The 25595-nt window shown below is 37.7% G+C and overlaps 1 protein-coding gene across 1 annotated transcript in view; it reads left to right on the top strand.

Moving 5' to 3' along the window:
• Positions 1-450: 450 nt before the first annotated feature.
• The window catches only part of MARF1 (meiosis regulator and mRNA stability factor 1), a 37539-nt gene continuing 12394 nt past the window's right edge, over positions 451-25595 (top strand). The window contains exons 1-18 of the mRNA XM_034783381.1: positions 451-531; positions 2869-3073; positions 4650-5324; positions 6450-6624; positions 9267-9493; positions 12726-12843; positions 13651-13823; positions 14283-14717; positions 15259-15422; positions 15512-15673; positions 16497-16686; positions 17530-17708; positions 19328-19408; positions 19796-20032; positions 22029-22148; positions 22581-22756; positions 23166-23386; positions 24612-24754. Coding sequence (XP_034639272.1) covers positions 2927-3073; positions 4650-5324; positions 6450-6624; positions 9267-9493; positions 12726-12843; positions 13651-13823; positions 14283-14717; positions 15259-15422; positions 15512-15673; positions 16497-16686; positions 17530-17708; positions 19328-19408; positions 19796-20032; positions 22029-22148; positions 22581-22756; positions 23166-23386; positions 24612-24754 — 3623 coding nt within the window. The 5' untranslated portion in view covers positions 451-531; positions 2869-2926. The remainder of the gene's footprint in view (positions 532-2868; positions 3074-4649; positions 5325-6449; positions 6625-9266; positions 9494-12725; positions 12844-13650; positions 13824-14282; positions 14718-15258; positions 15423-15511; positions 15674-16496; positions 16687-17529; positions 17709-19327; positions 19409-19795; positions 20033-22028; positions 22149-22580; positions 22757-23165; positions 23387-24611; positions 24755-25595) is intronic.

A 25595-nucleotide genomic window follows, 5' to 3' on the forward strand; every position in this document is an offset into this window, starting at 1 on the left:
TGTAAGGGTGCAGAACTACCAAGTACCCCTGTTTTGAGGCCTGTGCCAGGTACTCCCCCATAAGCCAACCCCCAGTGTAGGGACTAAGGTGACTAGACAGCAAACGTAAAAATCGGGACAGGGGTGGGGGGTAAAACAGCAGGACTGTCCCTATACAAATCGGGACATCTGTTCACCCTAGTAGGGCCCCTATTAGTCTCTAGTAGGATTGCTATAGACTAGAGGGCTCTGCCTCCCCGTTTTTGCCGTGACGCAGTTGTGAGGCAGATGAGGGACGCAAACGCTGTTCCTGGGAGGGGGATTAAATGTCTGCCCCCTTCAGGCTCCCCCAGCTATAGCCTGGGAGGGGAGGAGGAGTGTTACGGCAGTAGCAGTTAGTTTACGACAGTGAGTTCATTTCCGGCAGTGGGTGTTGCGCTTGGGGGCGGAAGCTGCGGAGAGGAGGGGGGAGGAAAACAAAGGGGGTGTGAGGGGCAGGGGGAGCCGGGATGTGAAGAGAGAGAGGCGGCGGAGGTGGCGAGAGCGGCCCAGGTGACGGAGGGGGGCGGGGGGTCTAGCAGCGGCATCAGGCGGGCCGGGACGCAGGGCCCGCTCCGGGTGGTGGGAGAGACCCTGGGTGCGGACCTAGGCCTCAAAGGGATCGGGCGTCGGGCCTGGGGAAAGCCCAGCGGGAGCGTAGTGCGCATCCGGGGCTAGGAGAGGGCTGAGCACGGGCGGCTTCCCGTGTCTCCGGTTGCGGCCCCCTGCTAACCAAGCCCGGCCCTACTTGGCATCGTTGGGGGAGCCTGCCTGCCTGCGTGGGGGCGCGGGGTCCTGGTCCTAGGGGCGGGGGAGGGAGGCTCTGACCCTTTCTCGGGCGGGATAAGGTCCTGGTGCTGCCCTGGGCGAGGAGCAGGTCCCCGGAGAGCCCGGGGGGGGGTGTCTCTCTCGGTGGGGTTGCTCCCTGCGCTCGCTTCCTGAGCCTCCAACGTCCTGCTGCCCTTTGTGCGCCCCGAGCTGCGACCCCTTTCCCTTGGCGATCCCCACGCTGGTTTTCATCCCTTGTCGTCTGGCCATGTGCCCGTGCGGGGCTCAGTGGGAGCCCATTTCCCAGACAAACCCTCGGCAGTTTTTCTGGGTTGCGCTTCAAGACGCGCTCAAGTTAAACCAGGCTTTCGTTTGGATGTAAGCATTTCCCTGTAGCGTGTGAACTAAGTGCGTGAGCCCGGAAGAGAAACTGCCTCGAGAATCGGTACTAAATGAAGCGAAACAGAGGGGAAAGGAAAAGTTAACACTAAAACACTAAAAATCAGGCTTTTAAAATCCTTATATTTTAATAATTTTGAATGTTATAATAAGGGATCGAGACATTTATTTTAAAAATTGTTTATAAATCGAATGTCCTCTTAAAAGTAACTGGCCATGTTTCAAGATTTAATAAACTTGATCTAATTTTGAACAGGACCGATATCAGACTACAGTTCGTAGTAGAGTTCATATAGTTTTATTGTCAAATCTGGGTAGCTTTAACATGGAGTAAATGCCAGTTCTCCCATTGAAGGCTAAACTTTCATAAATGTAACTAAAGAGCAGAGGCAGCATGGCCTCTGTTGAAGAGACTATATGGGTGGGAAGTCAGGAAGTCTGCATTTCTAATCATTAGCTCGTCTAGTAATTTGCTGTGGGGTCTTGGACAAGTTGTTTAGCTTCTTTGTGACTCTGTGAAGTCTTGGCTCTATGAGCTAAGATCAAGTGTAGGCTTACATACCTCTGTGTGTGTGTTGAGGATTAGTAAAAGAGCTTTCATTAGGTAAAGGTCTGTATAAATCCTGAGTACTTAGAGTGCATGGTTTGTATTCCTTCATTTTTTTCATTACATTGCACTCACTCTTTGTACTCTCCTGTTGGACTTTCTGTCATGAAACTCTAGCTCCTGGATTGTGGTTTAGGATGACATAACAATTAGAGCCCTGCAGCAGGACTTGGATGCCATAATAGTGGCAGCGGGTAAAATCTACTTCGTTGTGGGCAGAATTGGGTAGGCAAAAAAACCCAGACTGCACTAATTTGCAGGTAACACTAAATCTCTCATCAGTTTGTCATAAATAGAATTTCAGCAGTGTTAAGCCCCCCCCCCCCTTTTTTTAAATAAAGGTTTTCATACTTACATTTAAGTGAGGGATCAAAAGAGATTTGATGTCTGTTATAACAGGAGTTAAAGTATATTTGTACATGGTTTAAGCAAGATTTATTTTATTCTTTTAGTGGTAAAAATTGTTTCTGAATTCCATGTATATATAATTCTGTGTATATATAATGTGTACATGTATATGTATGTGTGTATATATACATGGAATTTAGAAACAATTTTTACCACAATGTATAATAACCAACCCTTCTTTCTTTTTGTTAAATAGCATGGGGAAATCTGTCTCTCTTGTAGGATTTTGGGGATCTAAGATTTTTTGCGGGTGGGAGTCAGATAAAAATGCCAGAAACAATGCGGGAGTGGGTATTGTAGGACGGGAGTGGGATTAAAAAAATAGTCCTGCACAGGGCTGTAGTAGCAGTATCTGTTGTTCACAGAGCGTTGCTAGATATCCGTTGCTGAAGTGGTTTTGTGTATTTTACAGAAGCCACCATGAACTTAAGTAACATTTCCATTCACTTACCAGTGCTTTGGGTTCCGATTTTAAAATACAGGCGTAAGCTACAATAATAATTCATATTGTAGAAATAAATCTAATCTGTGTCCAACCAGTTTATTAAATTGAATGCAAACAGTGCAGATCTACTGACTTTTCAACTTTGCAGTTCATAATCAAGACAAAAGCATGGTTTTATTATGTTTTAAAGTATTAATATTTAAAATATGCACAACTTTAACAGGTGGGAAGAATGAAAGAAAGGAGGGATGAAAGAATGTTGAACTATTCTGTATGGCTGTATGATGGAAGGAAACAGAACGGAGAATCTCTGCAGTAGATCATTTGGATGGGTTCAACGACAAGATAACGATGCTAAACCATGGCTCTGGAAATTCTCTAATTGCTTTTCTACCACTGAACAGACTTCGCCTTTCAGTGCAAAACCGGTAATTCTTTGCTATACTAAGAACATAACTGATACACAGGAACAGATGAGTACACCAAATTGTGCATATTATACAGTGGGGGGGGGGGAGTGGGGGTTTCTTCCTGACTTCCACAGGTTATCGATTTATGCCCTGAATCATAAAGATGGTCTTAAGTTTTTATATGTTAATTACTGTAACTGCAAGATGTTGTTCTTATAAATGTCTAACCCCCTAAAATAACATGAATTATCCAGCCACCACATAGATCTTCAATCTACCTGTCAGTAAAACACTGGGGCAATAGATGAGCCTGGTCCTGAACTTCCAACAAATTTGGTCTTTGTCAGACCAAGATGGGAGAGTAAGTTGGAGGTTTGATGACACCTTATGGAAATGGCTGGGTTTTTTTAATGCTTTCATTTGCAACAGAGGTGGCATCACACGAAGGGGGGCAGACTTGAGTATCCAGGTTACAAATCATCTAGGGCTCTTGAGGGGGGGAGAAATGCCTCAAACTCCATTTAGATTTTAGAAACTAATCCTTTAAAAAATATTACCAAGATACTTGCCTGAACAGTTGTAGTAGTGAATTCCACAATATATGTTGCATGCAAGTGTATTCCCTTTTATCTATATTACATTGTTTGTCTTTTTTAATCTTGCTCTTGTATTATGGGAAACAGTAAATAGGAATACCCAACTGATCTTCTCGGAATCGATGGCTACTAATTTTGATAACCTCTTGTAGCTCTCCTCACATTATCCAGTCTTGGCTAACCTAAACATGTGATGTCAGCAGTTCTGACACCATGTGTTTCTGTTCTTTATAATGCATCTTGTTATAGTGGCTTGGGGTGCAGAACTACTGTTTATCCCCCCAGCCTCCATAATGTTAAGTGTATCAAACATCAGTCTTATTAATACCAGGGGCATTCAACATCTGTGTGTTGAAAATTGCTTTGTCTTCTATCTGTATGTTTGCGTTCATACTTTGTCTTCTATCTGTTTTTTGTTCTTTTTAAGGTATTCATCTTTCACCTCATGGCTACCAGTCTTCTTTAATAGCCTTTTCAGAGGGACTTGATCCAAAGCCTAAGTAAATTCTATATGTTCCTGTTATATTTATCCATTTTTTTTTTTTTGTTACCTCTCCCGTCCAGTCAGCTAGAATTTACCGTTATAGAAGTGGTTGTATATCACTGTAACATTGCTTGCTTTGCAATTTCAGAATATCTGTAATAATTGTCTTAACTTCCTTCTCCACCTCCAACCATAGTAGCTGATCTCAGCCACTGTTTTTTTTTGTCTCCCAAGGTTTTGGGGAAATATCAAAACTATAAAACATTCATCCCATTGGTTTTGTGCATACAATTTATATATGAGTTTATGGATTTCAACACGTGCAGCTGGTGGAATGATGGTTCTCTTGATCGTTATAAGTTCCTGGCTTCTGTCACTGTCAGAAGTGTAACTGGTGTGTGTGTGTATATGTATGTATGTATATATGTGTGTGTGTGGGTGTTTTTTACTATAAACGACTAGCTCATACATGAGATATGCCCCTGAATGTAACTATGTGGCTTATTTTTTCCAGAAAGATTACATGGAGAACAAGAAAGCTGTTGTGGAATTGAAGGATGCTTCATCTCCTCTTCATGCTGGCTCTAAACTCTTTCCAGCAGTACCACTTCCTGATGTTCATTCTCTTCAGCAACAGCAAATACAGCTTTCACCTAGCCCCAAAGTAAGCTGCTGTGCTCATGGATCTGACTCCTCTTGTACTCATAAGATGCATTTTGGTGGTGGTGCTGGTGGTGGTAGCTTGATTCATCCTGGCACAATATTAGACTCTCCAAGCACTGGGACAATTACTTGTCAAGTAGGGTCAGGGTTTGCTTATCAGTCTGCATCTTCACTCAAGAATGCTCCAGCTAGAAGCAATTTGGCAGGCATTGCAAGTGACTTCCCCAGCATGTGCGTAGAAAATAATGTATCTTCCTGTCAACATCTGCCATGTTGTGGAAAACTCCATTTCCAGTCCTGTCATGGTAATGTGCACAAACTGCATCAATTTCCAGCCCTTCAGAGCTGCACATCTTCTGGCTATTTTCCCTGTTCCGAATTTACAAGTGGGGCTACAGGGCACTTGGAGGAGCATATTACACAGTCGGAGCTAACATCACGTGTATGCACCAACTCTTTGCACCTAAATGTGGCACCTTCGGTCTGTTTAAAGGGCTCTCACTACTGTAATGAATGTTTAAACAAGGTTTGTACATTTCACATTTCTTCTTAAAGTGCTATATGTTGTAAGTGCTTAAATAATGAATGTTAACTGGGAGACAAAATAGGTTCTGGTGGCCTACAGCTTGAATTATCTAGTTGATGTTAATACGTAGTTTAAGGGCCATGGTATCAGAAGCCTGCTCTTAATCTGAAGGTGGGAGATTCATGGAGATAGCATTCAATTTCATGGGAAGATAAAGCAGGTTATCACACTATTTAAGTGTATCCCAGATTCTTTAATAATTGAACAGAATCTCTTCTAGTTTTGAAAGGAGCTGCTCACCTGTTCTGATAGCTCCAGATAAAACACTCCATTAGTAGTGATTCTGTGAAGGATTACATGGCAGATAATCTGTATCCAGCATGGGCAACTGATCAAGATGGATCCATCTCAAGAGTTGGGAAAGCTTTTTTTTTGAGCACTAAGATCAGCCTTTCTAATCTATAATTTATTTTTATGCTTCAGTACCAATTTAGTACACTTAATTTAACTAAATTCAAATTTAAAATCCGTTTGAATTTCAACAAAAGATCAGAAGTGAAGTATAGTTAAGTTTATTCCACATCTTGTAATACCAGGCATCATTTAAAATGTAAATTGGGGTATTCAGGTTTGGTCTGTTTTTAATGTAAAACTATACATAGAAAATCACTTCACAGAACTAAACAATGAGGCCAAGATTTTAAAAAGTGAGTGATTTTGGGTGCCTCCATGTTTGTATGCTCAATTTGAGATTTTTTTTAAAAGGGCCTGGGCATTTTGTTTTTTGGTGGTGTTTTTTTTGCCAGAGGGTAGGTGGTTAGCACTTTCCGAAAAGGGTGCTTCTTTAATATGTTGAGAAGGGCACTCAAAATCACTAGTCACTTTTTGAAAGTTAGATCTGAATACATAAGGGAAGAAAAGTCTGTGAGATGAGCACACTTCATTCAATGGGTTAATATTACTGTGGATTAGTTTCCAGATTAATATCTATGCTCCCAGTCCATTGGAAGGTTGTTTTGTCATTGACATGAAGAGTAAAAATTAATACAAAATGTTCTAGGTTAAATTAATGCATAATATTATACATTAAACTAATTGGTGTTTTGAAAAAAATTGCTCCAACAGCCAACCAGAAATAGCTTAATTGATGCTGCTAAAATCTGGCCAAATATTCCCCCTCCCAGTACGCAGACTGCACCCATATCTATCCCAATGTGTAATGGCTGCGGAACCAAAGGAACAGGAAAAGAGACAAGTTTATTACTGGCAAGTAGCCTGGGCAAATCACCACAAAAATATGGTAAGCCACATTTGTTTGATTTAATAGATACACTCCTTAAAATACCATTGAAATTCAAAAGGTTATCTTAAAAACTGCATGTCTTTCTGAAGATATTTGTTATGAGAGAGACTAAATGGAAAAAATACATTTTTTTGTTCATTGGATCCTTCTGTGTATATACTGTTTCTACTGTATAGTTAGTTTTCCATATTGTTTGTGTGGATCTTTTGCATAGCAGTATGAGGAAAGAAAACATTGTGGTGGTGCTTTTGTTGTTGTTGTTTTGTTTAAAGGAAAGTTAATTGTGAAACATTGGAGCGTATTTAGATTAGATGTAATACCAGAAACCTACCTTAACCTACTTTTCCAAAATGGACTATGTACAGGTTGATGATATTGCTTTAATACTTGAAATATTCGTATATTTTTGTAAAATTTTAATATTTGCGCTTCTGGTATAGTTACTATATGTTATAATGCAAATTTTAAAAAGACTATTGACAATTGTATAAACTGATATATGTACAGTGGTATGCCAAATATGTTCTCCAGCTCAATTTGACAGTTTGCAATTTAGGTGGTATGACAAGTCTTATTCTGGTAATACTGTTGTCTTCCCTTATGGACTTGAGAGACTTAGGCCTGGCCTACACTGAAAATTAATGTCAACATAGCTTCATTGTTCAGGGGTATGAAGGAGAAAAAAAAAAAGTCCCTGACTGATGTGGCTAAACGGGCCGAACCGCCAGTATAAATGCTATTATGTCAACAGAAGAGTGCTTCTGTCAACATAGTTAGTTTTTTTTGTCATTCAGGGAAGTGGTATTCCTACGCCGACAGAAAACCCCCTTCCATCGGTGTAGGCTGGGTCTCTGCTACAGGGTTATGCCAGCATAGCTACAGCAACATAGTTATGCCAGTATAGTCTCTGTAGCTTGGATTTTCCCCCAGTCTTTTGGTTAATAGGAGTGCTGAGTGGCAAGCTGACAGTCCAGCTCTCAGTTCTTGTCTATTTCTGCTCAGCTTGTGAGAAGCTGTGTCATTTCAGCTTGGGAAGCAAACAGCTGTAGCCATTTTAGGCTTTTTCTTCAGTTTTATGTTTTTTCCAAGGTATGATTTCTGACAAATCCATGGAAGAATAACTCATCAGACATCATAACCAAAAGTCCACCGGAAAAGATGACGTTTGCATGTTATCTGGCACTTATTCTTTTTTGTCAGTTCTGTGTTCACTTCTTTGGACATTGTAATCGCTGACCATCTGTACGGAGTCCCTTTAATTCATCATCCATTGTCTTTGGTTTCTGCTTATTGTAGGTTGGGGAGTGTATGTAAACATGATGAAGCTTTTCCTGTGGCCATTCTGTAAGAGCAGAAACTTATCTTTGTCCCTCCTACTCCATAATAGCAAATTCCAGGCCTCACATCTGTTCTTCAATTTAGTTTGTTTTCCTGTAGAAGAACCGTGCGTCTACTGTGTAGTTCCTTGGTTCTTGATAACCACTTATCCCAGAGTTAGCATTCCAATCCAGTTTTCTTTGTTTTGGATGCTTTCTCTGATACAGCATTTTAAATCCTACAGTTTAAATATTTATTTTCCAGTACTAATTCAGTATTCATTATGAATTTTTAGCTGTGAAATGTTACTTCAGATACAATTAAACAATTTAGATGGTCTACGTGGCTATTTTTAGCGTGTAGCATGAGCCCAAGTTGTAGACCTGGGCTGAGACTTACTGCCATGGGTTTTTTGCTATGTAGACATACCCCAAACATCTTTTTTTTTTTTTTTTTTTTTTTTTTTTTTTTTTTTTTTAATGAAGAATCCTTACACATCAGAGCACTACAACCTTGGAGGTGCTCGGATGTGATCAATTTCCTAGCTGTCAGAGTGGTAGCCATGTTAGTCTGTATCAGCAAAAAGGAGGAGGAGTATTTATGGCACCTTAGAGACTAACATTTATTTGGGCATAAGCTTTCGTGGGCTAAAACCTCCCTGGTCATTCAATTACAGACCTAAAAGTCGCAATTCTCCAACAAAAAAACGTCAAAAACAGACTCCAACGAGAAACTGCTGAATTGGAATTAATTTGCAAACTGGACACTATTAAATTAGGCTTGAATAAAGACTGGGAGTGGATGGATCATTACATAAAGTAAACTATTTCTCCATTCTAATTTTTCCCCTACTGTTGCACCTTCTTGTCAACTGTTGGAAATGGGTCATCCTGATTATCACTACAAAAAAAATTTTTTTTTTCTCCTGCTAATAATAGCCCACCTTAATTGATTGGTTTAGTTATAGTTGGTATGGCAACACCCGTTTTTTCATGTTCTCTGTCATATATATATATATATATATATATATATATATATCTTCCTACTGTATTTTCCACTGCATGCATCCGATGAAGTGGGTTTTAGCCCATGAAAACTTATGCCCAAATAAATTTGTTAGTCTCTAAGGTGCCCACAAGTACTCCTCGTTCTTTTTCCTGCCTATATTTCTTCATGATTGTCTTCCCAGGCCCGTCATTCTTTAACATCTGAAACTTCCCATCTTTTATATCGTTGTCTTTTTATGCTTATAACTAGCAAAGTATCATAGTCTCAGCATTTCCCAGTTTAACGTAAAGGCTGTTTTTGTTAAATTTCTACAGGGTCTCCAGAAGTTGCAATAACAGGCCAGGTGCTGGAGAACTTGCCCCCCATTGGAGTCTTTTGGGATATTGAAAACTGTTCTGTTCCGACTGGCCGTTCAGCTATCGCAGTTGTACAACGAATTCGTGAAAAGTTTTTTAAAGGTCACAGGGAGGCAGAATTCATCTGTGTATGTGACATTAGTAAAGAAAATAAAGAAGTTATTCAGGAGCTGAACAACTGCCAGGTATGGAAATGTAATCTATTCGCTCAAAGCATTCCATATAAAAAAATAATGCAGATAATCTTTAATGAACAGAAGCAAGTCTTTTTTTTTTTTTTTTTAATTAAAACAGTTTCACTGGAGAAGATAGAAGTTATGATTCTAGCTGAATTTATACATGCATTAATTTTCTTAAGAAAAAATAGACATGACAGCTACCTCCCCAAAATTTTGTTTTTTTTTTTTTTAAGATCCATTTCATTACCTGTGGGACGGTCTTCTCTAACTTTGTTTTTGGGAGAATCTTTGTTTCATTTGGTAATTTAAGAAACATCTCTAGCACAGTTCACAGAATTTGCAACTAGATCACCAACTGAGATGACAGGTCAATTGATACTTGTCGCTGATTGAACCTTTCCTAAATGGAGGGTGCACTGGGTGGAAGGGACATTGAAGCACAGTTAGTGTTGTTTGGGACTCCTTTACTCCACATTTCTACACTTTGAAACACTTTTTAAGAAGCTTTACCTTAAAATTACCTTGCATTCTAATCTCCTTGGTTTAGTTTTTTAAACATTAATACTTTTGTAAGTTTTTCTCTGAATTAATGATATACCATCACCACCTTTACTACTTTGTAATGTTTGGGCATTCAAAAATTATCTGTGTTTTGGCTGGCAACTAGCCTGCTTAGATTGGGTTAGATGATGTGATAGGGAGTACCAGACTTCTGTCATTGGGTTTTTAAAGTGGAGGGGATGAGTTATAATTAAGACCCTGCCAAATTCATGGCTGTGAAAAATACATCATGGACCGTGAAATCTGGCTATAATGTTGAGGGGGGAAGGGTCATGGCATTGCCACCCTTACTTCTGTGCTGCCTTCAGAGCTGGGCAGCTGGAGAGTGGCAGCTGCTGGCTGGGGACCCAGCTCTGAAGGTGGCAGCACTGCCAGCAGAAGTGAGGTTGGCATGGTATGGGGGTGGGGGGTTGTCGCTTTTACAGTGGTAAGACTGGCCTTACAGGTGGGCAACCACCCAGGGTGACGTGATTGGGGCACACCATGGACACTCCAGTGTCCGCACACAGAACCAGCCCAAGGCCCCTTTAGCCCTCAAGTGCTGGGCCCGGAGTGAGGGAAAGGCAGGGTTGGGGGCACCCCGGCCGGGGGCTCCTACCATGCCTTTCAACCCTCCCCACAACCTCCTTTTGGGTCAAGACCCCCACGGTTACAACATTGTGAAATTTCAGATTTAAATATCTGAAACTGAATTTAAGATTGTTGTTTTTTTTTTTTTTTTTTAAATCCTATAACCATGAAATTTACCAAAATGGACTGTGAATTTGATAGGGCCCTAATTATAATGAAACTACTCCTATATCTTTATTTATGATGGTACTGCGGGGCTCTGTTGTTTTTGCTGGTATAGTAATGGCTAGAAAAAAAAAAAGAAAACTAGGCATATAAATCATGTCAGTTGTCATGTATGTCTTAAATCCATTTAGTCTAATCTCTGGGAGATTGACTACATTTTGTTTTGAAATTTGTATTTTGAGTGCAGTGTTTGGGCATATTCAAGTCCAAACTAGTACGTGGCTGAATTGTTTCTTGATTTTAATTTATTAGTGTGTACTGAAATTCTGAAAATGACAAAGTAAGATTATACATGACAATTCTTTCAGAAAATTTACCATTTTTGAAAGACTGATGCAATGTTTAGAGAACAGTGTCTGAAGTACCACTGTTTCAAAATGGAAAAAAAAATGAAGTGTGTCTTTAAATAACAAAGATACAAAGAAAATAGAAGTGTTTCACTTTGAAGACCAATGGTATAAAAACTGTTGCTGAAGTCCAATTCAGCAATGTAATTCAAAAGGTACCTTTATAGGTAAATTATCAAACATGGCAAACTTGCTTGGTTACCTTTTTTGAGAGATTTTAATACCCAGATTAATCTAATTGATTTGTTCTTATTGTTAATCAGTGATTTGACTTATTTCCAAGGGTCAGTTCCCTTTATCAGTTACCAGTTTGTGTGAAATGTTAACCCTTCAAGGCTTACCTTATGAATACTAAACAATCTTCAGTAGTGACTTCATTTACCTAACAAAAGTTTTGATCACTAATACAATATGCTGAAGTTTAAATATTTCACATTTCAGTTGCATTGTAGCATTCAGTTTCAGTAAATCTTATCCACTCATCTTGGAACATATTGAGCAGACCTTAAACAGACTAAATGTCTGTTTTCTTCTAATGCAAGTCCCTTATGTATGTTGTGTCGGGCTTCCCCTTTCTTTTCCCTCATTTCACAGGTAGACTTATGCTTTGTTAAAATGGTCAAAAATATGTGCGTGATTTTTTTGTTTGTTTTTGTTTTTTATTGTATCTGTCTTTTGGTTTCTATGAGAACAGTAGTTCGGTTCTCTTTTTTTGGATTATTGGCTCTATATATTCAGGAAGTCTGACACTTATCAATTGCTTTTGTGTTTACAAAAATGTGTATCCATCAACCCTTGTGACAAGTTGTTTTTGTTCACTGCAATGCTAATAGTTTAGCAATTGGTGTATGTTTTCTCTTCAGATAAATAAGCTGAAAATCACAAAGCTGCATACAATTGTTTATCAATAATTCCTGTGCATAATTATTTTACAGTTTTTAACTTCAGGTATTCCATGCAAGGTATAAAGTGTTTCCCTCTTCATACACCCCCCTCTTACTGAATCTCAATAAAAATATAGGTGCAATACTGAACTGGGGTTTGTTCTGAATAAGCTAATTTTTATATCAGTAGTAAAACAGTCTTGTTTGCTGTATTATAATTTCTTCAGTTATACATTTAAGAGTATGTACCTTCTTTCTTCTCTTTTAAGGATAAAGTTAGGTGCAGAATTAGGTGCTCCAAGGTGAATTAGTTAGGTCTGCTTATTTCAACAGGAATCTGTCCTTAAAGGAAAAAAAAAAGGCATTTCTTAACCACTCTGAAGTTCTTACAACTTCTCTAACTCTTCCCCCCCCCCCCCCCCCCCCCGGAAACCTTTGTTCTAGTTCATATCTTTTATATACTGTACACACTTATCATTATCTATACAACATGCATTAACTGCTTAAAATACATGAAACTCCGCAATTTTTTCAGTGGCTAATCCCTATTATGTGTTTTTAAAAAATGTGTCAGATTTGTTACCAGTTAATGCCAGTTACCAGTCTTCACATTCAGTTCTTTCCTTAAGGCATCTTCCTTTAATTCTGCAGGTGACTGTTGCACACATCAATGCTACAGCAAAGAATGCAGCTGATGACAAGCTCAGACAGAGTCTTAGGAGGTTTGCTGATACACACACTGCACCTGCTACTGTGGTCCTTGTATCAAGTAAGAATATTAATCACATTGCATAAAACCTTTCACTGTGTTCTTTCAAGATTCTGGGGAACAGAATCCTGTTGAGAATTTCCAGTCAAACTTTCAGACGTTACACTGAGTGTTCTTCCCCCAAGTTGTTTAGAATCCACACTATTTTAAGCAAAGTGCTCAAGTGAGAATTCATGATGAGTTCCAGTAATAGATAACACAGTAATTTTAACTATGAGAAGATGAATATTACTGTTTAGTGCTTCTGTTAAACCAGGATGGAAACTTATTTGCCACATCACATTGACTATCATAGACTGCTCTTAATAATAATGGTGTCTGCTAGGAGACTTAAGTGTCAACTTCAGATAAGTTTTATTATATTGAGTACTCTATGTAAACTCTCTAAACTTTAAGCATAATGAACGCAGATATATTTAATGCCTCACCATTACAGACGAATAATACAACATACACCCATAAATTTACAGTCACAATTATTTAATGAACTGTATGATATGTACTACATTGGGTTTCACTTAAGGCTATAATATTCCATTTTAAGCAAAAAAAATGTGCTACAGAAACATACAGTACCAGTTTAACTCCTCCTGATTAAATTGTTAAATGTTACTATTGAAAAGAAAACCTTGATTTCTAAATTTCTTAAATACTAACTGCTGATTAAATATCTACCATGAATGTTTATAGCCGTTGCTATTCTTTCCCTGAAAGATTTTGTTGTTGATGCTGTTTTGGTGACAGAGAGAGCTTTTTAAAGTAGTCTTTTTAACCACTAATATTTGGGTGGGTGGGTCTCTGTTTCAGCTGATGTAAACTTTGCTTTGGAACTCAGTGACCTGAGACACCGGCATGGTTTCCAGATCATCTTGGTACATAAGAATCAAGCTTCTGAAGCACTCTTACATCATGCTCACGAGCTTATCAGGTTTGAAGAATTTATTTCAGACTTGCCACCAAGGTTACCATTGAAAATGCCAGTAAGTGATTTTTTTTGTTGCATACATTGTAGAAAATATAAAGTGTATATTGACCTTTATTTCCCTGATTTTGGGAGAAGTAGGTGAATATCAGGACACTTCTCAGCAGAACTGCTATCTCTCATAAGGCTGTACCTTCTTGGAATTGGTCTTAATTTCAACTGAACACCTAAGCACTGATCCCTAATCATTAAATGACCAATATCTATTTTTATCAATGACTTATGTAAAGATTAAGATGTATTATTTCATTTTAATACAAGTAGCAATCCAGTTACTCATTGTTCACCTAATGACAACCTGGTTCACATCATGGCTGGTATATTTGGTGTACGTGAAATAACCTAAAAAGTAGTATCTGATATTTTAGATCTTGGTATATTAAATATTGGTTTTACATGACCAAGTCCTTACATGACCTGCTTAACCAAATAAAATCTGTTTTGTTTTTCCCAACAGTCATGCCATACACTGTTATATGTTTACAACCTGCCAACAAACAGAGACAGCAAAAGTGTCAGCAACAGACTCAGGCGTTTGTCAGATAACTGTGGAGGAAAGGTGTTGAGCATTTCTGGCAGCAGTGCAATTCTCCGCTTTTCAAATCAAGAAAGTGCTGAACGTGCTCATAAGCGAATGGAAAATGAAGATGTGTTTGGCAACAGGATTATTGTGTCTTTTACCCCCAAAAACAAGGAACTCAATGAAACAAAAAATTCAAACTGTGTTGGAGCTGAAAAGGTGAAGTCTCCAAAAAAAGTGAACAAGAACCCAAAACTGTGCCTCCTCAGCAAAGATTCAAATGATCAGTCTTCCAATGCCAAAACCACTGCGGGAAAGGGATTGCAGACACATGGATCTGCTGCAAAACCCACAAATGTTAAAAGTTTACAGGTACCATCATTCTTCTCTGTCCTGCTGTGGTCTTCTCATGTTTCCAGATTTTACCTTTACCTCCCTGTGCTAGCATGACTTTAATCAGTGGAGGAAGATGGGTGGTGCTTTTTCAAAAGGAGTATAGAGTTTCATTTTCTGCCTTCTCCTCACATCCATGTCCAGGTCTGAGTGCTAACAACTTTTACTAACCAGGGGTCCAAGTCTGGTTCTTGTCCTCTATTATTTTTTTTTAATTATTTTTATTTTATTTTATTTTATTTTTTTAGGTATACTTTGAAGGAGAATGAGCCTTTGCTATTTTTGAAAAATTCAGTGTGCACAGAACTTAATAATACAAATTGCAGTGAAAATCTGTACCTCAATATACTGTTTACTATTCTTTCTATCTTATTTCTAAAAAAACATAACACACCTGGCTGCTTCTACAAAGTTATGCCTTGAGTTTAATTTTACTTTACATAAAGTTGGAAGATTTATGAAGAAAAGGAGTAGTAGCTTTTTAGTGGCTAATCTACCTTTGTGTTTTACTCTTTTTAAGGAGCTGTGCCGCCTTGAATCAAAGACCATCAGAAAAATTGAAAACCAGCAAGACCAGTTAAGAGAGGAAACTCTTTCTCCACAAAACTCTAATGCAGCAAATCTTATGTGCTTGGCAACCAAAAACACAGGAATAGGAGAATTGACCTATAAATGCAGTCAGAAGTATGTTAAGGAAAAAATAATGTTTTTAAAGTTAATCCATGTAGTAAAATTGAGCAACTCAATGATAATTTATTTATTTTTTTAAATAGAAAAGACACCCCTGCTTCTAGAAGCATTACCAACTCTCCTATAGAGAAAAAAGATAAAGATGCAGTTGTATTCCAGGTCAGCTACCCATCTGCTTTCAGTAAATTGACAGCATCACGACAGCTCAGTCCTCTGCTCATGTCTCAGAGCTGTTGGTCATCCCGGTAAGTATCTGTATGATGTAGCATCATCTCCTATCTGGGAGATGGAGTCTGGGGTTGGTGTTAGGCTATTTCTAATGTATAAGTAAACAGGTCCATATATCTGTATGTGGACTTGAGTACAACAGATATTTCCGTTTAACGTTTACATGTTGTAGATAAGGATGCTAATCTGGTAATACTGTGGTAGCAGTTAACAGAACTCAGTTTAAAAATAAGACAGGAGAGACTACCTTTTTAATTAAACTTACTTTGTGTCAGCTGTTCCCTGTAAATCCTTATCTCCTTGGTATGTGTGTGGCAGAGTTCACAGTATTTCAGAAGCATTCCATTTCTTAAACATTTGGGGCCTAGACTTGCAAAGATATTTAGGTGCCTAAAGATGCAGATAGGTACTTAGGTGTGTGTGGGGATTTTCAAAACCCCACTAAATATCTTTGAAACTCTGGTCGTTTGCTGCTTATAGATTGTTTGAACAAGTATAACTCTCTCAACACAAAGTAGAAAGTACATTTTGCGGACAAAAATTGTATCCAACCCCAAACCTTATGCTGTCCATGTTGATCAGTCTTTAGACAGATTTTAGTGTTTTTCCAGGATTGTCTTTTGAGATTTTAAAGGAAAAAAGAAGTTTTCAGCTTCTGTATTTAGCCATGTAAACTAAATGCATATGTACCAAAACCAAAATGCATTGACACTCGCAAATTTATCTACTTAATCCATGCTTAGAATTATTTTTTTATTTGCACTTTTAACACAGAGAGAGAGATAATTGTGTAATTGTCATATTTATTGAATAATACTAAAATATCTTTGTTTTAATTAGGAGTATGTCTCCAAACCTCTCAAACAGATCATCTCCACTTGCCTTCAATATTGTAAATCACACCAGTGGTACAGACTGTCTTGATCCTTTTGCAAATGGTGCAGATATTCAGATCAGCAATATAGACTACAGATTGTCCAGAAAGGAACTGCAGCAAATTCTGCAAGAAATCTTCTCTAGATATGGCAAGGTAAAGGATAAAATCCCTTTTGAGTTCTGTTTTTCCTTTCCACAAGCCTGTGTGCTCTACTTTTGAGGTACAGAGTACAGCTGTCCGAAGAAGTGGGCTGTAGCCCACAAAAGCTTATGCTCAAATAAATTTGTTAGTCTCTAAGGTACCACAAGTACTCCTGTTCTTTTTGCGGATACAGACTAACACGGCTGCTACTCTGAAACCAGCTATCTAATGATACCTTAAAATATTGGCACTCAGAACTTGGTATTTCCTGTTACCATGCCATAATACATCTTACCTTAACTGTTTCTTTTGTGTATAGTCCTATAGGTCTGTGCACTAAAGGCTTTGTATGTAAACTCTAAATGGAGCTCATGTTTTTTCTTCGTTGGGAGAATAGAATTCTGAAAATGTACATCCAGGGTCACTGGAAGAGTTAAATTAATGCTTTGAGCTATCCCATGTGTTTGGATAGCTCAAAGCATTAATTGAAATTAAAAATAATAATAATAATAAAAAAAAACCAACCCTGAAAACTTCTGTTCCTCATGTCCACTTCAAAATTTTAAAATGTGCAGTCTAAATATTGAGCTGATATTTTGAATCACGTTAAAAATGACTTGAAACAGAAGGTAGATGTTATTTCACTGTCAATTCTAGAAAATAAAACTCCAGGGAGAGGCCATTTCTGTGACCTTCCACTTAATAACAGCTTTAAAAGAAACTATGCGTAGAGTTTATGGTAGTTACATAAAATAATCTGACACTTCTCTAGTCTACTTTTCTATATTTAAAGATGACAGTTGACTCAGGTTAATCTTTTGTGATGAATTTGTATGTTCATTTTTTTTCTTTCAGGTAAAGAGTGTGGAGCTCAGTCCTCATACAGATTATCAGTTGAAGGCTATAATTCAAATGGAAAATCTACAAGAAGCAATCAGTGCTGTCAACAACCTTCACAGATACAAAATTGGCAGCAAAAGGATCCAGGTCTCCCTAGCTACAGGAGCTGCTAATAAATCTCTATCTCAGCTTAGGTAAAAAGCAGCCTAGACAATTGTTAGATTATGTCTGCTGGCTACGGATTGTTCCTGTAGATGTCAAAGTCAAAATACTAAGTGAAATAAAACTGGAAACAAAATAAGCAAAATATAGCTTGTGCCAGCTGATTAAAGTTCATTAGCAGATGTAACATTTAGACAAGATGAAAAAAGTCTGTCTTACTGTGTATTATGTGGGTCAACACTACCTAAATTTAAGCAATCTAGAAATCCCAAATAAAGTCTGAAGATACCAGATCTTCATGTAGAAGCATCCTTCTCCTGGGATCAGTTCCTTAGCTACACCTATATCACCTAAGTCATAGAGAAAAGTTAATTTTATGTTCACTTCTTAAAGTATATGGCATTCAGAAACTTTAGGATATGCTTGTTCAGTTAGTTAAATCTCACTCATCCTTTTCAGTCATTTAACTTTTTTGACTATCAATAAACCTAGATTTTATACTTGTATAGAATTCAGATTTACTGCAAAGAATAAAGATGCCAAAAACCTTCCCCCCCACCTCCTGGAAAAATTGTATGAGGAGAGTCCTCCCTTCCACCCCATTTTAATTGTGTGACTAAGTTCACGTGTCTAAGAAACAAACACCTGAATATGTTTTGCTGTGGGTTTTTTGTGTCTTTGCTCTATGTAAGATACAGCCCTTCATTTTATTTATGGAAGATTATAGACCTAGAAGGTTGAGAGGATTCTAATTGAAGAAGTATACTTTCTCTTCTATCTTGCATTATATACTTTTTATGCGGAAAGAAACCACTGGAAGGAAAAATATTTATTTTGTCACACAAAAAAAGCTTAGGTTTAAGAAAAAATGGTGCTCATTATTCCTTGAAATTTTTGGGGAGAGGGTTGATTTTTCTAGCAAACTAGTTTTTATCACATATAGTTGCCCATTTTATTAATTCTCATTATTGCATTGTCATACCCTTTGTTTCTTCCTGGCCAAGCCATCTTTTAATACAGTTAAGATTTAATCCAAATTGATAACTTTTAATGATGTAGCCTTAGTATTACTTTCCATAGATATCTGGTGCTTACCGTACATGCAAGATTTTCAATAACTCCTTTAGAAAAGTCTCCTAGATAACAAGACTAGAGAGCAGGAGTCTAATACATGTGGTTATATCTTTCTCTGGAGTGCATTGACCTCCATGGCATTGCCTGGATATAACAGTATTTGTCCCATGATCTCCTTATGCCTAATATCCAAAAGTATTATTCACAGATGTAATTTAAGTGCACCCTAATTCCTGCCTTTAAGTTGTGTTCCATCATTTTCAGCTGTCAAGAATGCCAGTGGGTTCTGCTCACTTAAATACTTTTCTTTATTTGAGATCATAGTAGACTGAAGAGTCCTAGTGTTCAATATTCATTTTTACATGTGAGGAGTTTAAACTAAAGGCATCCTCTCACTTATACCATTTTAATACTATTGACTACAGTAGAATTAAGTGGTATAATTTAGTAATGAAAGAATTCCCTATGTCTATAAGTGAAGTAACTGAATATTTGAATGCTACTAGAGATTATGTAGATAATTTAAATAGAAAAGTTTAAGATATTTATTTATAACACTTCAAAATTATATTTTCAGCTCAGAAACAATGTCCATTCTTCAGGATGCTCCTGCTTGTTGTCTGCCTATATTCAAGTTAACAGAAATATATGAAAAAAAGTAGGTTCTAAATTGCACTTGTTTTAAATTACTCTTTTCAGAAACTCACAATTCCTGTCTTGTACAGTAAATTACAATGGAGGCATAAAATAACTTTTTGCTCTTTATCAGCCTCTGCATACACAGTATGCAGTATTGCACAAATATTTTTAACTGGGCTCCCATAACTAGTTTTTTAAAATCTCTTTAGTTTGGCTTCTTCCAAGATGGAAAGACTTGTGATTTAAATTAGCCTATTGGTTAATTTTGAGTAGCTTGTAATCTACTTTTGAATGATTTCTTACACTGTAGTTTATTATTGCATTCTGTAATTGAACATTTGTTCTAGTTTTGCACATTGAATGTCTATTTTTATGACTAAAGTACACTTAAAACTTTTAATTTTAGATTTGGACACAAGTTAATAGCATCAGATCTGTATAAATTAACTGATACTGTGGCAATCCGTGACCAAGGAAATGGACGTTTGGTGTGTCTCTTACCCAGCAGCCAAGCCCGGCAGAGTCCTTTAGGGTCTTCACAGTCTCATGATGGCTCATCAGCAAATTGCAGTCCTATAATATTTGAAGAACTGGAATATCATGAGCCCATTTGTAAGCAGCATTGTCTGAATAAAGACTTTAGGTAGGCTGTGTATGAAATAGTTTTGGGGTTTTTTTTTAAACAGAAAAAAGATTAAGTTTATCAAATTGATTTGTCCTTATACTAAATTTGTACCTTTAAAAAAAAAAAAAATGAACCATCTTTTGGGATGTATATCTCATAGCAGATTTAATCACTGTTACATATTAAAAGTTCAAGTGTCTGATCATAAGGACTAATCAACAAAAGAGCAGAGATGGCAGAACATCCATCTTCAAATCAAAGTTAGTATCATGGTTTAGTAGGCTCATCTGTTTGAGGATGTGGTGTTTATGCATTGCAGCCTAATTACTGAGGATGAAATAGGCTTGTTATGTTGAGACTGAAATGCAAACCTCAATCCCATTGTTGGTTAGAGGGGAAATTTTTTGATAGCGGTGAAAAAGAATTGTTTAATTTTTCACTGGGACTATAATTGTGAAGTCTTTGATAATTCCACTTAATTTACACTCCAGCTATCTTTAGTCAGCTGGCAGCCCATCATGACCTGAAAACTTCACTGTTATGTCAAAGTTAAACTTATTTCAGTGACAAACTGTGAAATAGGATTAGTTGTCAACAACCAAAGTTGGTAACCAAGCATTTGCTAGTAGCATGCAGATAGCTGGCTTGTTACATGGTGTTGGCTCTCCTCATTGTATCCAGCTGGTAAGTCACAGTACGACAGCTACAGTGAAAGTTCATGAAATGTCTTCCTAATTACTCCTGGGGGAATTCTGTGCCAAAAAATTTAAAAAGCTACATACAGTATATGAAATTTGCAAAATTCTGCCTATTTTATTTGTCAAAATAATACAATATAATCACGTCAGTTTCAGTTATTTTGGTAAACTATTTCAAAATGCCTGTCAACAAGTATGTCTGTAACAATACAGACAACAAAAAGTGGAAATGTTTTTTGACAGATAGATTCCTAACTAACTAGGCAAATAATACATAACTTTGAGTAATAATACATTTCTGTATTGTAGTTTAAATGAATTTCCTGCACCCCTCAGAAGCAGTGCAAAAGCTTGGGGGAGTCAGGGATAATGGAAGAGCGGAGGGAGAGGGAGGTAATTGCTGGGAAGAAGCCTGTGAGTGAACCTGGAGGGTTGTTGGGCGTGGGTGGGAGAAGTATGAAATAGGGTGTTTTTGTTTTTTTCGCCGGAGGGGGGGCGGGGGTTGTTAGGGAGTTTGGGAGCCTCTCCCATGCAGACCCTAGCTAACACCTAGCCTCTCCCATTAAATCAGGCACATCTACCCCATTTCCATTTGTCCCTGCATTTCCTCCCCTCCCCATGTGTCCTTGCACCCCACTCTAGCCACACTTCCTCCCCCAACCCATGTGCCCCTGCACGCCCTTCTTTCCATCAACTCCTCCCCATCCCCATATGTACCCCCACTCCCATTGAGCCCCTGCCCTACTCTGTCCCCACACTAGCTCTTCTGAACCCCAGTCTGTGAGACTTCCCAGCAATCCCATGTGCCCCGCTGTGTCTGTTTCTTCCCCCCAATATCTTGTGCCTCCTCACCTGGGCCTGTGGGCAAGGGCTGAGAGGAATGCAGCCTCTCTGGCTACCATGGCCGGTGAGCCAGCTGCCCTCTGTTCTGATATCACAGCAGCCCCTGGTGGGTGGAAGGCGTAACTGAAGCTCCTCACCAGCAGAATGTATTTTCTGCAGAGTTTAAAAAAAAAAAAAATCTGCAGTGGACATTAATTCCGCACGTGCGCAATGGAGCAAAATCCCCCCAGGAGTACCTAATGTTACTTCTCCATTTAAGCAATTGCTGTAGTTGCCATATAAATATTATGTGAATGGGAGGGGAGGTAGTCCATGAGACTAATGTAGTTTATACTGTGAAAAGTGTGAAAATTCCCACGCTCTAGCTTTTTCTCAACCTTCTCTCCAGCTAGCACTAGTTTTGTACCTATATGCACCTTTCTTCAATTTGAGCATGATGTAAACATAGTTAAGTACTTCTCTTGTCATTACAGTGAACATGAATTTGATCCAGACTCCTACAAAATTCCTTTTGTGATTTTGTCTTTGAAGACATTTGCACCACAAGTGCACAGTCTGCTGCAGACCCATGAGGGCACCGTGCCTTTACTAAGGTAAACAAGCTTAACTGTGTTTCTTTTAATGTATGAATAGATATGGTAAGGATTTTATCTCCTCTCTTTTTCTAATGAAACTTTTATGAACATGGTGAAGTGCTGTTTCTCTTCAGCTTCATTTATCAAAAAATCTGGGAGCAGTTGAATAAAGACTGTTTTTATTGTGGATTAAAAAAATGTTTCCAATAAGTTTGTTTGTGGTTTTTTTGTTTTTTTTTGTTTTTTTTAAAGGCATACAAAATCTAAGCTGTGTCTTGGTTATGAAATATTCACAGGAAAATTTTGTTAATAGGATGTCTAAAAAGTGCTTTGTGCAAGAAATGTATCCTTTATATTAATGGTATTTATGGAGGGGATTATTGGTTATTGTATGTTCATAGTATTTTAGTAATTGGAATTTTTCTGTTCTCACCTTTTTGTTTTTTAAAGCTTTCCTGATTGTTATACGTCAGAGTTCAGTGATCTAGAAATGGTGCAGGAAGGCCAGGGAGGTGTTCCCTTGGAGCATCTTATCACCTGTGTTCCTGGAGTTAATATTGCCACTGCCCAAAACAGCATTAAAGTTGTTAAGTGGATACACAACAAACCACCACCCCCAACTACAGGTAGATAACACTTTTTATCTGGCTTTTTCTCTGCAACTTGGTAGCCAGCAGTAAAGGAAGGACTCTGTTTCACTATAATTTTTTTTTTAATAGTGGTTAAATTATTTAGCACTAATACCCTTTTTATTCAGTCTTCATAACTTTTTTTAAAGTCTGTTTTTTAAAGTGTCCGTCTTGAAGAAAAGTTCTGTTTGAACAAAAGGTGCTCATATTAGTTGCATACAGTAAATTGTCCTCAAGGTTTTAATAGAAAATTTGAGTATTTAAGGTGTTTTCAGTGTATATTAACATTTCTAAAATTATTTAGATATTCCCTCATTTGTGGAGGAATAGTATTAATAAACTCTTAGTAACATGATGTCTATCTGAAATGAACATCTCATTCTAAAAAAAAAATTTCTCCTTCTAGATCCTTGGCTTTTACGTTCGAAGAGCCCTGTAGGTAACCCACAGCTTATTCAGTTCAGTAGAGAAGTGATAGATCTACTTAAAAGCCAACCATCTTGTATCATACCTGTCAGTAAATTCATCCCAACTTATCATCATCACTTTGCAAAGCAGTGTCGTGTGTCTGACTATGGGTATTCCAAGTTAATGGAGTTACTAGAAGCAGTGCCACATGTATTACAAGTGAGTTCAATGTCACTTTTGTTTTGTTTTGTTTACATATATATTCACAGCTTGAATCAGCTGAGTTCATGAGTGTGTCAGTGGTTGGCACAGAATGTATTTGTTCACCTACCTTGTCCATTTCTCCAAAGGAGATGTCTGTACCTAGGATTCAGTTGTTTACCAGTTCATTTATTTTTGAGATTATAACCATGACAGCTATTATTGTGTTTTCAGAACTTATGAATATATGTAAAGTTCTTAGATCTAATTTCATAGATTCCAAGGCCACAAGGGACCATTGTGATCATCTAGTCTGACCTCTTGTATAACAGAAGCCATAAAACTTCCCCAAAATAATTCCTAGAGTCTATTTTTAGAAAATTAACCAACCTTGATTTAAAAATTGCCACTGATGGAGAACTTTGGTAAATTGTTCAAATGGTTAATTACCCTCACATTTAAAAACTTAGCCTTATTTCCAGTCTGAATTTATATAGTTCCAACTTCCTGCCATTGCATTGTGTTATACCTTTGTCAGCTAGATTGAAGAGCATATTATCAAATATTTGTTATTCATGTAGGTACTTGTAAACTGTGATCAAGTCACTGCTAAACCTTCTTTTTACTAAGCTAAATCTATAGTGGTCGACTCAAGAAGCTCAAACTTGAGGTTATGTAGTTAATCGTGAAGTCTCCTTTTTGTCTTCACGCTTGTGGTGTTCTCTTCAGCCGCCTTGGTTAGCTGGCTATTTGGATAATACTCTCACCTGCATTTAGGCAGAGCATCAGTATTACTAGTTGGGACTGTCTGAAACTGAGTAGTCCTGATTTTTATAAAGTAATAGTGTTTGAATGATCAGGGAATCCTATGCAATCTTTTGGACACATGTAGCTTTTTAGTAGTGTTTGTTAACATTAGCTGGTCTTAGAGAAAGCATACAATTGTGGATTTTACAACAACCTCCACTAAATCACCTGTACAGCAGGTATGACAGTTCTCTTGGAGGAAGCGTTTGTTGTGCTTTCCTAATGATCCATGATTTGTTATGGAAGTATATGGAAAGAGAGCTTCTCATAGTCATGCACTTGATATTTCTTACCACAGTCTGTCCTCCTTTTTACCTAATAGCTCATAACATTATTTACTGTGGAGGGTGGCAGGAGGTCACAAGTGATCAGTGCTGAGAAATCACTGCTTGGCTTTTATGCTGTTAAGAGATTTATTATTGTTTTTATGTTCTAGATTCTTGGCATGGGCTCTAAACGCTTGTTAACCCTAACATACAGGGCCCAAGTAAAACGTTTCACTCAAGACTTATTGAAACTTCTCAAATCCCAGGCCAGTAAACAAGTTATTGTGAGAGAATTCTTACAGGCTTATCACTGGTAAGTTGTTTTNTCATTGTATTTTAGTAATTGGAATTTTTCTGTTCTCACCTTTTGTTTTTTAAAGCTTTCCTGATTGTTATACGTCAGAGTTCAGTGATCTAGAAATGGTGCAGGAAGGCCAGGGAGGTGTTCCCTTGGAGCATCTTATCACCTGTGTTCCTGGAGTTAATATTGCCACTGCCCAAAACAGCATTAAAGTTGTTAAGTGGATACACAACAAACCACCACCCCCAACTACAGGTAGATAACACTTTTTATCTGGCTTTTTCTCTGCAACTTGGTAGCCAGCAGTAAAGGAAGGACTCTGTTTCACTATAATGTTTTTTTTAATAGTGGTTAAATTATTTAGCACTAATACCCTTTTTATTCAGTCTTCATAACTTTTTTTAAAGTCTGTTTTTTAAAGTGTCCGTCTTGAAGAAAAGTTCTGTTTGAACAAAAGGTGCTCATATTAGTTGCATACAGTAAATTGTCCTCAAGGTTTTAATAGAAAATTTGAGTATTTAAGGTGTTTTCAGTGTATATTAACATTTCTAAAATTATTTAGATATTCCCTCATTTGTGGAGGAATAGTATTAATAAACTCTTAGTAAAATGATGTCTATCTGAAATGAACATCTCATTCTAAAAAAAAATTTCTCCTTCTAGATCCTTGGCTTTTACGTTCGAAGAGCCCTGTAGGTAACCCACAGCTTATTCAGTTCAGTAGAGAAGTGATAGATCTACTTAAAAGCCAACCATCTTGTATCATACCTGTCAGTAAATTCATCCCAACTTATCATCATCACTTTGCAAAGCAGTGTCGTGTGTCTGACTATGGGTATTCCAAGTTAATGGA

This window comes from Trachemys scripta, chromosome 10, assembly GCF_013100865.1.
Source record: "Trachemys scripta elegans isolate TJP31775 chromosome 10, CAS_Tse_1.0, whole genome shotgun sequence".
NCBI lineage: Eukaryota > Metazoa > Chordata > Testudines > Emydidae > Trachemys > Trachemys scripta.